The following is a 15256-nucleotide window of genomic DNA, read 5'->3' on the forward strand; positions in this document are numbered from 1 at the left end:
AGCATGTTGCCGTGGTAGGTCTGAATTTGAGGCCCTTTCACATCAGTAGCCTAACATTTCTTTCTAATACAGTCGCGTATAGTAAAATCACATACTCTAGTTCAGTCTATGTGGTACTGATAACAGCCCGCAGTGCTAATATTCCCTAATATCAAGGGAGTATTCAGATAGTATATTGGAAACCACCATGGTTGCCATGACTTCGCAATACTCCATGATGTCCATTGTAATACTCTCGTGTATGTATCTGAATCTATTGCAGGCCACCAATTGATCACCTAACTCAAAAGCTATGGAAGAGACAGACTAAGTATCGTCGATCAGGCCATGTAAGGCCGCGAGTTGAAAAGACATGCCTCTGAGTAACTTCCACCCTCACAGACAGTCATTCCAGATCATGTCTATAGTATTGAATGCATGCACAGGATTATTGCATATGCCAGATTCATGTGTCTCTTGTCATACAACATATGCACATCATTGGAGGACATTAGATTCACATGTTGAAAGTATATTTTTTTTGCCGGATGACCACTTTCCCGGAGCCGAAGATATCACGCAAATGAGGCAATGAATAGCATACTTTTCCAGTTGACTACGGCGTACACTCACCGAACTCCTCAAGCGCTAAGTGAAACAACACATCACCGACTATGACGACATAATATTCTCGGCAGGCGGGTGCCATTAATTGAGGGATATTATTAGTACAGAGTAAATATTTTGGAGAAAAGACAGATGGTATCTAGCCAAGCCACACACCGCCACCACGCGGTGGGATGAAACTGCGCCACAGTGAGGGGCATTACTTTTCGCACTATTGAGGAAATGACCAGATCGGGCAATGGCAGTGGGGAGATTCCACCGATTCCACCCACTTTTTGCCCACTCGCCCGATTGTCCGAGACCCAAAATAGAATCCCAGTTTTAGGTGTGAAGATTGGAGGCTCTCTAGCCGGCTGAAAGTGTTTGAGACTAAGTTCCTGACACTTGTCTGTGACAGCTTTACCCCGATACTCCGTCGATAGACTTAGAGATATCATCCAAAAGGCGGGGGAATCACTCACCCTCCACCTGATATTCAGACAAGCCTCACCAAGACGAGAAGCTGACCGGGTCGACCGGCTCATCTCGCGCCCGCCAAGCCTGGGCAAACTGTGGCTGCGGCGCTAAATGGGCCAAAATGGATTCGCCCAGACTTAAGGCTGAGGAGATCCCCATCTTGACCCAGTCGCCCAGCAATAACATCGTGGTTCCGACCCTGGACGCGTACGTACGCACTCTTGCTCAGGCGATGATCCGGATGGTCGTTGCTCCAGGCCGTGAGGACTCCAACTGGCCTGCAGGAGACCACGCAAGGGCATCTGCATGGCCCCCAAAACGACAGCAGGAACATTTCACTAGATAGATGGTGGTAGCCTATCGCCATTGTAGCCTGTACGCGGTGCAGACATTCGCTGCCTCGGCCGTAAGAATTGACAAAGAGGGGCACAGGATCGATGCTCACCCAAATGTGACCACGGATCCCCAACCGGAGATACACCATTCCTCTTACATGATTGGAACCTGATGTTTCAACTTATTGAGGCTAGTAACTTACCCCTCGACTGCCCCTCCTGGACAATTCCGTGCCCATCACATCGCTCCACGAGGCTGTGGCTGGGTGCTTCTCGCCCTCATTACCGCTCAATTATTCGGTCTCGTAGCGTCTAAGCGATGATCTGTTCCAATCAAATCCCGATCCATCTATCCCCTCGAAGCGCTGCCTCCTTTGCGCAGTTTCAGCTGGCCTGTGTCCACTCCCTTCACTGGATGTGATCTTCCCCTCGATCCACCCTTTCACAGTCGGGAGCGAACCATATTGTTCTTTATCCGACGCCCCTCAAGACTTTCGATGCATTTCCGTGAGATTAGACGGTGGGGCACTCTGAGGATGGTCGATGGAGGGGCGCCCCAAGGGAGCTGAAGATGCTGAGTAGGGTTGTCTAGGCAGCACATATATAAGATGCTCTGTCCCCTCCCATCCAAACCTTCTCTTCTCTTCCTCATCAAACACTCAACTTTCTACTCTACCTAAAACCCTTTTACTACTTCATACGTCAATCATCATGGCCTGGGGCTGGAGTAAGTTACATACCTCTCACACTTCCACCTTTCCATCTGGCCTGACAGGGTTCCCTTGTCTGGTCTTTGGCCTCGTGCCATCACCAACACGACGTTTATCAGGGCCATCGGTAACTAACATGGATCTCTAGATCAATCCGACGACGCTCACCGTCAGGTGTACGAGAACAAGCACGAGGGTCACCTGTCCCACGAGCTCCTTGCCGGTGCCGCTTCCTTCGCTGGCATGAAGGCCTGGGAGGACCACCAGCGCAAGCAGGGTATGCATGCCCCATTCAGAACCATTTCAGCCACGTGAAGTTTGCCATGTTAACCACATCTGACCTATAGGCAAGACCGTCAGCCACGCTTTCGCCAAGGAGGCCCTTGCCGCCGTTGTTGGCGCTGAGGTCGACAAGCTCGCCGAGACCAAGGGCATGGACGAAGTCGACAAGATCAAGGCCCGCGAGCACGCCAAGAAGAACGCTCACCACATGTACGAGGAGCACTACGAGCGCGGACACGGTGCCCCCGAGTTCGACCCCGGCCGCTTCCCTCCCCCTGACCGCTTCGAGGGCCGCCGTGGTGGCTGGTAAGAAGCCTCTTTGTGTGTGATGGGAAACCAACTGGATTTGGACCCTATCATCAGGGGTTGATACGAAGATGGATGGTGGGAATGAAACGAATATGATCATGGATTGAGAGCGCTGGTAACACGGCCTCTCCTGCATGTATTCTTATCTAATAAACCAAGATATCCAAATGAATTATTTATTATCTCAATGTGAAACAAACGCTTATCTTGCGCTTCGTAATCCATACCAAACAAACAGTAGAATCATGGAGATCTTGCCCCGGAGACGAATATGCAGGATTCCACCCGTTCAGGAAAGCTCGCGGATTATCCATGCGTTGACGGTGGGCGCAAGGGTCTGTTTTGGACGCATAGATGCAAGGTGTGCGGGAAGGCGACGGGCGCATCACCCACATGGGCTTCAAAAGTTGTAAGACAATGTTTAATGACAGCTTAACAACATCAACATCAACATTCACATTCAATGTCGCGAACCAGGCAAGTCGCCCACCTCAACAGGGGTAATTACCCAAGCCGGGCAGGTTATCCACGGAACATCGATCAAACACCAAACATCAAACCTCGGGATTGCCTTGAGGGGGCGGCGAAAGGCGGTCTGGCCCTACCTTTCCTCTTTCTCTCACATCGGAACCGGGTTCATCCTGAAACCAAACTCCAATAGGCAGATTAATCCGGCGGCGAGCAAATGAGCTCATCGCATGCAGCACGTGCAGCCATCGCAGCCTATCAGATGCGCGCGCAGTCCGATTTGGGGCCTGATTGACCAAATGGAAAGGGCATGAATCGGCTGGCTGGCTTGTCTCGCACGATGACGAGTTCAATCGTATCTCAAGGTTTTCCTACATCGATTGGGAGTTCATCCCAGTTCCCTTCGCTTCTTGCCCCTTGTGTGCCCTGTCTTGGTTGGCTCTTTCTCCTCTTCCTCCTGTTGGTCCGGCTCGTAATCGAGATAATAATGACCGTCCCGGTTCCAGACTATTGGGTCGCTTGATTCGAACAGGAAAAGAAGAGCAGCAAAAAGAAAGTTTTCGAGGCGTCGGCTGCTCCTACGGGAGCTGAAAGTTTCTCTCGTCCTTCGTTTTGCCTGTTTAACTATATATGTCTTAATACTACTACTACGACTAGCTCCAGTTGTCGTTTTCTCGCCGTGACTCGTCGCCAATGCGATCGTTGCTTCTGCTATATACTCTCGTGCCCGCCGTTTGCTCGTTTGCGTTTAGTATCATGCCCGGCTATAGCTCCATTTGCTCACGATGAAATTCGCGAAGTTAGTTTCATTCCTTCCAACTACCTGAAGCTTGTGTGTGAGAATCCAGAATAACCGGCTGTTCGTTCTGAAATTAGGGAGCTGGAACAGCAACTGGTTCCAGAGTGGCGCGCCAAATATCTAGATTATAAGGTCAGTATATCCGTTGCCGTACTGACGTTTCTTCTTTTTTTTTTGTTTCTTAAAGCTACAATTTGGATGCTAACGGGTCTCTTGCTTTTTTAACCTTCTAGACCGGCAAGAAGAAAGTCAAAGCGATCTCTCGCGCTCTTCAAAAAACCTCTCGAAGCCCCAGTCATCCCTCTCTTCAACAACACAATGCTTCCGCGCATGGCGACCAAGATGACCGTCCTGCTGGTTCTGATGGTCCGTCCCCATTCCGACGCTCCAGTAGCAGACTCGATGCCAATGATCCCTCCCACATTCCTTCCACCCCTATAAGAAGCAGTGGTCCTACGCCACGCTCACCGCGCTCAGGCTCTAGCCGCAGCGAGCGTCAGCCCCTGCGTGTACCCGGCTCTAGGTTTTCAGGCGTCATTGGAAGCTACGGAAGTATCGTCCCCTCTCCTCCGCTGAACGCTGCATCATCAGATGTCGCCTCTCTTCGACTGCCAGATCCCGCGATCGACCCAAAGCATAATGACTACTCGTCGGAGAGGGATGCGGAGCAGACCAGTGTACCTGAGACACCGTCGCCGGTGATGTCGCGACATGCGAGCACACGAACTGCGACCAAGGGCATAGTTCAGCGGAGTCCTGCGACGCCCCAGAAGGATCATAAGCGGAATGCAACCCCAGGCCCTCCCAACCGGAGAGGTTCGTTGCTCCAGCGCGTCCTGTCCTATCAGGACTGGGATTCCCCAGAGAAGCGTGGAGCGGATGGATCTTCTGAGTTCGAGAAGCGCCAGGACGAGTTCTTCGCCTTCTTGGATAGCGAGTTGACCAAAATAGAATCCTTCTATCAGATGAAGGAAGAGGAGGCCGCAGAACGCCTCAAAGTGCTTCGTCATCAGCTGCATATCATGCGGGACCAACGCACACAGGAAGTTCTAGGTGCCAAGTTGGCCCGGCCAGAGAAAGAAGGAATGCCAAAGTCTCATGCATTCGGCCCCCTAGGTGGCCTCGCTGGCTTCGGCATACGCGGTGCTCTCACTGGACGTCATTTCGGGAAGAACTCTAAAGCCCTTGCAGAGTTGGGCACCCCTTCAGCAGCCTTACAAGGACAGGATCCCGACCATACGGTGTCGCGTCGCGATTTCATCCGTCGGCCCGAGGACCCGACCAACAGCGATGTATCCTATCGCTCCGCTAAAAGGAAGCTGAAGCACGCGCTTCAGGAGTACTACCGCGGTGTGGAACTGCTGAAGGCGTACGCCTACCTGAACAGGACTGCTTTCCGGAAGATCAACAAGAAATATGACAAAACTACTAATGCGCGTCCTACGCAGCGTTATATGTCTGAGAAAGTGAACAAGTCGTGGTTCGTTCAAAGCGAGGTCACTGAGAATCTGCTGTCCGCTGCAGAGGACCTGTACGCTCGTTACTTCGAGCGCGGCAACCGCAAGATCGCCGCTTCGAAATTGCGCCACACTATCAATAAATCCGGAGATTATTCTCCGTGCACGTTCCGTGCCGGTGTGCTCTTGATGGGTGGTGTCCTGTTTGGCGCTCAGTCATTAGTATATGCCGTGCAGAACCTTCATGATCGGGATGGTGAACTAAAGACTTTTACAAGCTACTTGCTTCAGGTCAGTATTTATCGTTCTGAGTGCCTGCTGCTAGCTAACTGTGCGCAGATATATGGGGGCTATTTCCTCGTTGTACTTCATTTCCTACTGTTTTGCCTAGACTGTATGGTCTGGACTCGGGCCAAGATCAACTACGTCTTTGTGTTTGAATATGATACTAGGCATGCATTAGACTGGCGTCAGCTTACTGAGGTATGGTGCTTTATCGTGGTTTTTTGATTGTGTCTGACTGTAACAGCTGCCGTCATTTTTCTTCTTTCTGCTGGGTCTCTGCATGTGGCTCAATTTCATGTCAGTTAATAGCATGTATATTTATTGGCCTGTTGTCCTTGTCGGCTTGACCACGGTCCTTCTTTTCCTGCCCGTGCGGACACTGTACCACCGCAGCCGCAAATGGTGGGCATATTCTAATGTGAGTGAAGCCGTCCATAGCGGGTCCTAAGTCACTGCTAACGAATCTAGTGGCGTCTGCTTCTCGCAGGGTTCTATCCGGTTGAGTTCCGTGATTTCTTTCTGGGAGACATGTATTGCTCCCAGACATATGCCATGGGTGTGAGTAACCCGGTTGTCGTACGCTTAACGTGTTGTGGCTGATTTGTGATAGAATATCGAATTATTCTTCTGTCTCTACGCACATTATTGGGGTAACCCTCCCCAGTGCAATTCTTCGCATTCCAGGCTGCTTGGGTTCTTTACCTGCCTACCGGGCATTTGGAGAGCTTTGCAGTGTCTGCGACGTTACGCAGATACTAGGAACGTCTTCCCGCATTTGCTGAACTTTGGCAAATACACGTTCACTATTCTGTACTATGTCACTCTGAGCTTGTATCGCATCGATAAAGCGGAACGTTTCCAGGCTACGTTCATCACCTTTGCGCTGCTCAACGCCGTGTATGTGTCGGTTTGGGACCTTGTCATGGATTGGAGTTTGGGGAACGCCTACGCCAAACGCCCGTTGCTGCGTGATGTCCTGGCGTTCCGTCAAGCATGGGTATACTATGTTGCGATGGTCATCGACGTTATCGTGCGATTCAACTGGATCTTTTATGCCATCTTCACGAAGGATATGCAGCACTCCGCGTTACTCAGCTTCTTCGTGGCGCTGTCAGAAGTCTGCCGACGAGGTATCTGGACGATCTTCCGTGTGGAGAATGAGCACTGCACCAACGTCCTGCTGTTCCGGGCGTCCAGGGATGTGCCTCTGCCATACCAGGTCTCCCTCCCGCCAGCGCAGGTTGACCAACAAGCAGATGGTGTGCCCCTGGAAGAGCAGCAACCGCAAGCACACGATGTGGAGCACGGCACCCCGTCCACTCCAGGCATGTCGGTCCGCAATCGCGGCCTCTCCCGTGTCGGCTCGTTGCTGGCTTCAGCGCATGCACAGGACTTTCAGCGGAAGAAGCGTCCGGGCCAAGATCCAGGCGACCAGCCACTCCGTGGCTCAGAGGATACGCCAGATGACTCCACTGACGACGAATACCATGACGGCAGAGCCTCCTTGGACGATGATGTGATTATGGAAGAGCTTCCGTTCCACGAAGAGCGAAACTAGAGGGGAAGCAGACGGTGACTTATGGGTGACAACTTGCTTTACGATTTCTTTTTTGATGGCATATATATACTTATTACGATAGATATGATACATACTAACATAATAGAGGCATATGATAGGAGTTAATGGAGCACTACAGTACTACTATGATCCTGAAAGGTTCTGCCATAATTGAATCCTCACATGAAATGTTGTATAGACCAATTTGATAGGGTAAACGTAGTGAATCTTATGCATACTACTAGAACATACTAGATGGCAATAGTAAACCTCTGCCTAAGGCACAAAACCACTATCAGGTGACACCACCGACGTCACCTGCCCCGGAGCGCCGTTGAGCCGCGGCGCCGCAGCGGTTCTCGGCCCTCTCTCTCCTCTTCTTCCTTTCCCCGATTAGTCTATCCTACTATCTAATATGACAGACTGTCCCATCAACTCATTCCATCCATACTATTAGCCTGACAGCGTCAGAGACAACAGTTGCAAATGGCAGCTAACACCAGATACGAGCCTGCTCCGCAGCGCGACTCCTTCGAGGAGCGCGCCTATCCTCAACCCCCGCCGTCTTATCAGGCAACGGCCGACTACTCGCAAGCAGCGCCACGCAGCGAGGACGACAATGTTCCTGATGATTTCAAGGTACATACACCACCACCCTCAACAAAGAAGCTTGCATCATCTGAGAGAACGAAACCAACTGACAATGTACTTGATTAGTTCGGCGGCACCGTCGCGGAGGGCACCTTGCCCATCCGTATGCAGTTCATCCGGAAGGTCTATTCCATCTTGTAAGCACCACCCATTCTATACCCCGAGGAAGCAATCGAGAATATCATCAGAACAAAACTGACAAGAGAGTAATCACAAACAGAACGGCCCAACTCCTCCTCACCACCATCCTCAGCTCCATCTCCTTCTTCTCCCCCAGCTACCGCCTCTGGATCCAATCCAACTTCTGGCTCATGATGGTCTCCGTCTTCGGCGCCCTAGGCTTCATGCTCGTCACCTACTGGAAGCGCAAATCCTACCCGGCCAACCTCCTCTTCCTATCCGGATTCACCCTCCTCGAAGCCTACTCCATCAGCGTCGTGACCTCCTTCTACGACGCCCGGCTCGTCATCCAAGCCCTCATCCTCACCCTCGGTCTCTTCGTTGCTCTCACCCTCTTCGCCTGCCAGACCAAGTACGACTTCACTAACTGGATGCCCTACCTCTTCGGTGGTCTTTGGTTCCTGATCTTGTTTGGCTTCGTGGCTGTGTTTTTCCCTGCGAATAGCACCGTCGAGCTGATTTATGGGGGCCTTGCGGCGCTGATTTTCTCGGCGTATATTCTTGTTGATACCCAGTTGGTGATGAGGCATTATCATGTTGAGGAGGAGATTGCCGCGAGCATTTCGCTGTATTTGGATATCTTGAATCTGTTTTTGGCGATTTTGAGGATTCTGAATAGTCAGAATAATAACTAGGTTGATCATAACCTGGTGGTTGTTTTGATGGGCGATGGAGGAAAGGTGGTAGTGGGGTTGGGGTGGATTGATACAGATTGTGCTACTTGCTGGTGGTGGTGGTGGTGGTGGTGGTGGTTGTTGAGAAATCGCAGTGAGTGATCGTGAGATGGACTGGACACTCTTCTGTGTTGATTCGGTGATAAATACCTCGCCTGACTTGCTTGTATTGTCTAATGATACTGTACTCATCGATTAGTATTAGTTGCGTTGATCTTTGTTTACTTCTCTTCACTCGTTCAGACAAGCCTGTTTATTAACATCCATTCTATAGTTGCAATGACCTCTATCATAATACTCCCCTGTGCTTGTAGTAGTGTTTGGTAGTTTAGTAGTACTTGATGGGTAGTAGATCGACTTCAATAAGTTCTGTGTTTATCTGAACCGGAGTATCTATCCATGGAAAGCAAGAAACCAGATTCATAGAAGATAACTTTACAGAGCCAAGACAAGCTTACTAGATCAGGCCAAAGCAAGAGGAATAAATTGGCAAGAGAGTAGAGGCATCATTAGATTGAAAAATGTATTCCAAGGTTTAAGACGTTAATCTAAACCGGACCAAACACGAACCCCAACGCCGGTGCAATGGTATAGCGTGCAGAAACCCCAACATTGTAACCGTTGGACGAAGAGAGCCCAGATCTAGATCGCAAACCCGAAAGGAAACCAATAGATGCAAGAAACAAAGAAATAAACCTAAGAAAAGAAGATTGGTAGGGAGTGTCTAAATTTAGTAGGAAAGCGGAAAAGGTCACCTCACACGAGGGCCAAAAAGCTAGTGGACGGAAATGGAACGCATCCAGATCTTTTCACCTTCCCCGCATCCAAAACCAAACCAAAACCCATCTAGTGAGAAGCAATGAAAACAGAGTTCGTGATCAGGCATACGACCATAACCACCACCCCGTATACTACGAGTGCCAAACTTAACTTTCGTAGAAGGGTACGGCGCCAGTTGCGTTTTCCTCGGCGGAGGATGCCGCTGTCGGTTAGGGGGCGTGCCTGCACGCTCTCTTCTCCGTCTTCATCGTTGCTATCATCGGATAGCATACCTTCCGCTGCTTCGTCGTCTTCTTTCATCAGACGCTGGTGGTGGGGCGAATCGGGAGAGGAGATTTTGTAATAGAACAATCCGGGGAGAATGAAGCTGATGCTGGTGCTTCCTGTGCTGCCGACATAGGCAAGGACGGCCTCCAAGGAAGACACAGTCATGGCCACAATGTAGCTCAGGACAAGGATGGTAGTCGTAATGATCGAGAATCGGAGGTCACTCATCGGCTCCGCAGTCCGGCCGCCCCTCTGCCCCAGGAGGGGGTTCCGGTGAGGGGAGGTGTCGCTATTGGACGAGGACTTGGGCCTCCAGCGCAGCACTGCGTCAACGGAGGCCCGGCACGGGTGGCACTGAAGAGGATACGAGAACATGACAAGCATGACGATAGCAGCGCGGCCAATCGTGGCCCAAAGACCCGGTGGGTACATGCTCACGATATTTCCGCCGACACTGTTTCCAAAGGAGAGGTACCCAGTAATGGCCACAAGAATGTATGTGGCGGCCGAACTGCCGATACTGGCCAGGACTACACCGGTGGTTCGGAAATGGCTGTTGTTGCCGATCTCATTCAAAATTGAGAACATCTGGGGTGCACGTCAGAGCAATGAACCATGGAAGTGACGATCTGGGTTGTGGGTCTCGGGACATACGTTCTGATGGCATGTAAACGCGAAAACAATCACAGGCAGACTGCTGAGGGTAGGTACAGGGCCTGCCCAGTGAATCACTCGAACCGGACCACGGTCCTCCATGGTGTCCCCCTTCACAAAGTGGTATACGACCAGTACCACCAAATAGGCCATCGAGACCAGAGCTGCGATACTTGTATACTTGAGCGAATCCAAGCGACGGAGGTATGAGAGAGGGATAACAATCAGCCTGGAACTAATTAGCACTGTCCGACGCACTCAATGTCGTAGTCAGCGTACATGAAGGCTGTTACCCAGAAATGCCGGTCCACCAAAAAGTCATAGTCGGGAGCACCTCCAACGAATCCTTGAACCACGCCCGGCATCAGATCGCCAATGATGATGAGGTAGCTGATACCGACACCAAAACATTTGACCGCAATGGCGGCATCGAAGATGACAGCGATATTGGGATAGGTGATCTGGGATAAGGCAAAGAAGGATGCAGTGCCTCGTTCGAGATATCGGGCACATAGAGACTGGAGATATAGACCGAAACCTGCGGTCATTCCTGACCACAGAATCACAAAGACACCGAGGACGATTCCCATGTGAGAGATGGCCAGCGGCATGGCCATAACACCGGCACCGATAACTAACAGGCAGGGACAGAGCATGAGTCAGTAACGATTGCGGAGTAGAGGTATATAGTTTCCGGCCCGACTTACTTGTGTTGACCAAGTTGATCACACAGCTGACCCAACTGGCGTCGCCATGATGTCCGATGCTTCGTTTCCCTTTGCCGCCGTGTCTGCGACCGATGGGTACCTGTCAGCGATAAGGCTTAAGAGCAGGGGAAGTACTTCGGATTGGAGGTAGTATAGGTTACCTTCGAGAACCGGCTCGAGGGGAGCCAATCCCGACGGAAGCTTCGTCGTCCATCATTGTGAAGGAGTGAGTTGGAGGAAGAGTCGAGTTGTGTTGAGGTGGTAGAAGTAGTTCTTTTGGAGGCGGTAGATAAGGATTGAAGGTGGCCACACGACAAAAGATTGCGGGTGATCAACCAACCATAGTCGGTCGAAGTTCACTCGAACCAGCGGTGCAGCGGGAGATGTGCTCGGAAGTCGGTAAGGAACGGAAAACAAATCAGCGAAGAAGTTAGTTGGCGAGGGAGAATTAAAGGAGAAATTAAGAAAAAAAGAGGGGTTGGAGAAGGGAAAGACATCCGGAGATAAGAAGAAGGAAAAGGGAAAGGGAATAATGAACAGCGCAATCCAAATGCCGCCAAAGGAGCGGAGGCGGTGGAGAGCCTTGTTTAGTCAGTCCCTTTATCGCCCTCCGCCATTGGTGGCTTCACTTCTTTTCCCCAGATTGTCACAACTACAACCTTCCTATTGTCTACTAGTTGTCTACTTGGTAGTATCGTGCGATGTTATCAGAAGCTCATAATCAAGTTGAGATGAAGGCTGGTTTTGAAGCATTGTTTTGTTGCTTAGAAGATTACAGACTTACTGCTGTGGTAAGGACAGTAAGCCAGGTCATGTACTTACTGAGACAGTGAGTGGAGTACTACTCCAGGCTGAAGCACAGGTCATACACCATTCCTTAGTGCCCTCGCGCAATCTGCAGAGTACAATACGTAATATTATCCTTCGTAGCTGGCGACAGGATGAGACTGGAAAGAGTTTCCATATTTGGCTGAAATTGGCCTGAGTCACCCAGACCCAGCCACACCGTAACTAACTACGTAGTTAACTAACGGAGTAAGCATATCCATACCTTTTGTGCTTGCATGACATGTATTCGTTTGCCCTCTCGAATTGTATTATATGCTCTATCCCGTTGATCTAGTATATACAACTTGGGCACTAGTTTCATCTTTATTCGGTAATTATGAAGTCTTATATTTTACTTTTTACAAATTATATTTTGATAGTTGTAAAACTTGTTACTATGAGGGCTATTTTAAGTTAAAACTATCCATGCCGCTTAAGACAACAGCAGTCTAGTTCTGCTACCCCCAAGTCCCTGCACACAATAACCCTCTTTTTCCTAGATGATCAAATAATAGTTGTCAACATAATGTGGCTCCCCATCAATGCTGGAGATACTACCCCCCTAGTCCTAGATGAATCAACACGCACCCTCTACAACCGCGCCATCTCCAACCCCTCCTCACTAACCGATCAAGAACGTCGACTCATCACCTACCGCCCCCCACCAGACGAGGAAGACACCCTCTGTCGAAATGCCTGCGGCTTGTCCATGGGCGAACTAATTACCAAAGCCATCAATGGCCGCAGCAACACCGGCGATGACATCCCACTTAGCAGCCTCGGTCTAAGCCATAAAGAAGCCAGTCGTTTAACGACCGGCGTAATCGAGGGACAATCGGGCCGTATCCTGTCCGAGGTGGCACGCCTTTCTTCCGAAGACCGGGACCTCAAGGCTCGAGCTATAGTAGCGGCGAGGACAGACGATATTCGGGCTGCTATTGAGGTGGCGCAGAGGGTTCTGCAGCGATGGCGAAAGGTGGAATTGGCGGCGGCCAACGCGCTGAACGATGATGACATTAGGAATATTCTGTTTGCCTTGAAGATCCCCTGGCAGGAGCATGTACTGCAATCCAGTTCAGCTTCGGCGCGTGATTCTGCTCCTGTTTCTGGATCTGGCCCGGGTGGTCAGGGACCTGGTGAAGAAGGTGGTCGCTTTGGTCTTGTGGTATTTTACCCGAAAGAAGAGGAAGAAGAGGACGGAGGGCGCCTTCCAGGATATAAATCCCTAATCGGAACGGCTGTTTACCATGGACTACACTATTCAGCGAGGTTGATTAAGGATGAGACGAGAGACCGGTTCGCATTGCACTGGGTGGCTGTTCCAGGTAATACTAGTAATAACAGTATGGACCCGAGTGCATTACGGAGGAGGTTCGGCACAATGCTCCCAAATGGTGAGGTCCCTGCTGGCTTTCGGCGCGATGCTTTTCTATATCTGGATGACGAGGCTTTCCGCTCGCGTGAAACGACACGGTCGTATTTCTGGTTAGCTGAGCCTGAACCCCTGTTTGAGACAAAGACAGAGCACGAGACAAACCCAAAATCGGATACTGGAACTGGGACTGGAGCTGCGACTGGAGCTCAGCCTGAGGCTTTACAACCCCTTAAAGTCGACATCAAGCATATCGCCCCGACTTTGTTTGCGCGATTGGTCCAGCGCGATCTCCAGGGCGAGGTGAGACGAAAGCCCTATCGATATACCTCGGAGCTGACCAGGTTGCATGCGGCCGTCAATGCGAAATATAGAGAGGATAGAGATGGGATTTGGCCGCCACCTGCTCGATTCCAGTAGTTGAAGCTATGCGAAACTGGCTCATATTACCTATTGTGAGTAGATAATGGTCATTCGTTTTCGGAATTGCTTAAGCCTTCAGCATCCTGAAAGCCAAAGTAGTATTAGTATATTTTCTATCTCCATCTATCTACAACTTGGGCACTCCCCATCCAGGCTGCGACAGCAGACCAAGTGTCTCGTTAATCACTGCACTGTTATCGGAGACCGTATTTCCTGGACGATCTCCAGGCCCAGCATCATTGAAAGGCTCTACTGCCCGAACCGTCTTGGAGACCTCCAGGATAGTTCCACCACTGACTGGGTACTGGGGACCACGACCACTCTGATCCCCAATGATACCGCTCACCTTGTCCTGTTGGATTAGCGCCAACATGACCTCTGCTACTTCTTCTGGAGTTACCCATGCATCCGCCCCTTCATTCACTACCTTGAGCTTTTCAGGATGGTCCGTCCACAACGGTGTCTTAATAACTCCCGGCGCAACAGCTGTGATGCGGATCCCGCACTCCTGGTCCAGGCCAGCCAACGACCGTACCAAACCATTGATGCCGTGTTTCGTGGCGACATAGATCGGGGCGATGAAGTTGGGGTTTTGGCCGGCAATACTGGAGATGTGGACGATGTGCTTGCGTCGCTGCTTGTTGCCATGACGTAGAAAATGGGCAATGGCTAGCTGCGTCGTGCGAATCGGATGCGTGAGGTTGATATCAAGAAGGGCGTAGCGACCTCCATACCGTGGGTCACGGCTTTCAGAGGTTCCCGGAGGACGCCAGAAGTTGGTCCAGTGCTGTGAGGAAAAATCGGGTGTGAGCAATCGAACGTGCCTGCAGTATACTACCCCTTGCGTGATGCATAACACTGGTAGGGATCGGTGGATAGGGAAACTATACCGGTTCAAAGATGCCTGCACCAGGACACACAATATCAAGCTCTCCAAATTCTTGCTCTGCTACCTCGAACATGCGCTCGAGCTGTTGCCAATCGGTCACGTCGGTCCGCTGGAAGACGGCTCGTGGCGTCTTCCCCTTCGCTGAGTATTGATCCACTAGCGTCTTTGCCTCTGGACGTAGAGCTAGATCGGCGAACAGGACATTACATCCATGCTCGAGGAGAAGTTTGGCGAAGGACAGGTTAATTCCTACAATTACGATTTAGTGAGGCTTGCTTATTGGCTGAATACCATGCGTGACGAACCTGAACCTGCCCCCGTCACGATAGCAGCTCGGCCTTGAACGGCGAAGGACATTCTAAAGCGGGATTGAGGCCCAGGGAGCTGCAATGGGGAGTGTGATTTGGTGGTTAGGTGGCTTTCTGCCGAGTGGCCCTGTGCTACTTTATAACTGTTCCGGAGGGGTTCGATACGGGACCCAGGCCTACCCCATGGGCATGTCGCTGTATCACTAGACCGAGGACGAGAGCCCTAAAGGTGGTAGAAACCCGGAATAAGACCGAGAA

At 50.9% G+C, this 15256-nt stretch overlaps 7 protein-coding genes across 7 annotated transcripts; 5 read left to right on the forward strand and 2 right to left on the reverse strand.

Moving 5' to 3' along the window:
• Positions 1-187: 187 nt before the first annotated feature.
• BO79DRAFT_254081 (uncharacterized protein) lies at positions 188-1408 on the forward strand (the record flags this gene model as incomplete). Its single annotated transcript, XM_025686037.1, has 2 exons — positions 188-239; positions 1086-1408. The coding sequence occupies 2 exons, from the start codon at positions 188-190 to the stop codon at positions 1406-1408; spliced, it is 375 nt and encodes a 124-aa protein (XP_025540828.1).
• A 340-nt stretch (positions 1409-1748) lies between these two features.
• Positions 1749-2898, forward strand: BO79DRAFT_208664 (DUF3759 domain-containing protein). Its single transcript, XM_025682441.1, has 3 exons — positions 1749-2124; positions 2256-2384; positions 2455-2898. The coding sequence occupies exons 1-3, from the start codon at positions 2109-2111 to the stop codon at positions 2697-2699; spliced, it is 390 nt and encodes a 129-aa protein (XP_025540829.1). The 5' UTR covers positions 1749-2108; the 3' UTR covers positions 2700-2898.
• A 698-nt stretch (positions 2899-3596) lies between these two features.
• Positions 3597-7345, forward strand: BO79DRAFT_193325 (EXS-domain-containing protein). The gene is made up of 7 exons (XM_025680968.1): positions 3597-3965; positions 4043-4097; positions 4199-5644; positions 5714-5905; positions 5952-6125; positions 6176-6265; positions 6318-7345. The coding sequence occupies exons 1-7, from the start codon at positions 3952-3954 to the stop codon at positions 7263-7265; spliced, it is 2919 nt and encodes a 972-aa protein (XP_025540830.1). The 5' UTR covers positions 3597-3951; the 3' UTR covers positions 7266-7345.
• Positions 7346-7668: 323 nt separating this feature from the next.
• BO79DRAFT_171584 (Bax inhibitor-1 family protein) lies at positions 7669-9055 on the forward strand. The gene is made up of 3 exons (XM_025679590.1): positions 7669-7904; positions 7983-8053; positions 8137-9055. The coding sequence occupies exons 1-3, from the start codon at positions 7752-7754 to the stop codon at positions 8729-8731; spliced, it is 819 nt and encodes a 272-aa protein (XP_025540831.1). The 5' UTR covers positions 7669-7751; the 3' UTR covers positions 8732-9055.
• Positions 9056-9298: 243 nt separating this feature from the next.
• On the reverse strand, positions 9299-11669 carry BO79DRAFT_171588 (putative amino acid transporter). Its single transcript, XM_025679591.1, has 5 exons — positions 11340-11669; positions 11179-11261; positions 10751-11105; positions 10472-10700; positions 9299-10405 (listed from the first exon to the last, which is right to left on the reverse strand). The coding sequence occupies exons 1-5, from the start codon at positions 11393-11395 to the stop codon at positions 9617-9619; spliced, it is 1512 nt and encodes a 503-aa protein (XP_025540832.1). The 5' UTR covers positions 11396-11669; the 3' UTR covers positions 9299-9616.
• Positions 11670-12556: 887 nt separating this feature from the next.
• Positions 12557-13798, forward strand: BO79DRAFT_119685 (uncharacterized protein; the record flags this gene model as incomplete). Its single annotated transcript, XM_025677941.1, has 1 exon — positions 12557-13798. A coding segment is annotated over one exon (1242 nt), but the record flags the coding sequence as incomplete, so codon positions are not given.
• Positions 13799-13928: 130 nt separating this feature from the next.
• BO79DRAFT_193337 (putative short chain dehydrogenase/reductase family oxidoreductase) lies at positions 13929-15047 on the reverse strand (the record flags this gene model as incomplete). Its single annotated transcript, XM_025680969.1, has 3 exons — positions 13929-14588; positions 14692-14939; positions 14996-15047. The coding sequence occupies 3 exons, from the start codon at positions 15045-15047 to the stop codon at positions 13929-13931; spliced, it is 960 nt and encodes a 319-aa protein (XP_025540834.1).
• Between the last annotated feature and the right edge of the window lie 209 nt (positions 15048-15256).

This window comes from Aspergillus costaricaensis (genome assembly GCF_003184835.1).
Source record: "Aspergillus costaricaensis CBS 115574 unplaced genomic scaffold BO79scaffold_12, whole genome shotgun sequence".
Taxonomy (NCBI): domain Eukaryota; kingdom Fungi; phylum Ascomycota; class Eurotiomycetes; order Eurotiales; family Aspergillaceae; genus Aspergillus; species Aspergillus costaricensis.

Coding starts and splice junctions, on each gene's coding strand:
- BO79DRAFT_208664 (XM_025682441.1), top strand. Junction 2,385..2,454: donor GGACCACCAGCGCAAGCAGG/GTATGCATGCCC, acceptor TCTGACCTATAG/GCAAGACCGTCAGCCACGCT.
- BO79DRAFT_193325 (XM_025680968.1), top strand. Junction 5,645..5,713: donor TGTTTGGCGCTCAGTCATTA/GTATATGCCGTG, acceptor TACTTGCTTCAG/GTCAGTATTTATCGTTCTGA. Junction 5,906..5,951: donor ACTGGCGTCAGCTTACTGAG/GTATGGTGCTTT, acceptor TGACTGTAACAG/CTGCCGTCATTTTTCTTCTT.
- BO79DRAFT_171584 (XM_025679590.1), top strand. CDS start 7,752: ATGGCAGCTAACACCAGATACGAGCCTGCTCCGCAGCGCGACTCCTTC. Junction 7,905..7,982: donor ATGTTCCTGATGATTTCAAG/GTACATACACCA, acceptor GTACTTGATTAG/TTCGGCGGCACCGTCGCGGA. Junction 8,054..8,136: donor CGGAAGGTCTATTCCATCTT/GTAAGCACCACC, acceptor AATCACAAACAG/AACGGCCCAACTCCTCCTCA.
- BO79DRAFT_171588 (XM_025679591.1), bottom strand. CDS start 11,395: ATGATGGACGACGAAGCTTCCGTCGGGATTGGCTCCCCTCGAGCCGGT. Junction 11,262..11,339: donor CCTCGAGCCGGTTCTCGAAG/GTAACCTATACT, acceptor CATCGGTCGCAG/ACACGGCGGCAAAGGGAAAC. Junction 10,406..10,471: donor CGTTTACATGCCATCAGAAC/GTATGTCCCGAG, acceptor CGTGCACCCCAG/ATGTTCTCAATTTTGAATGA.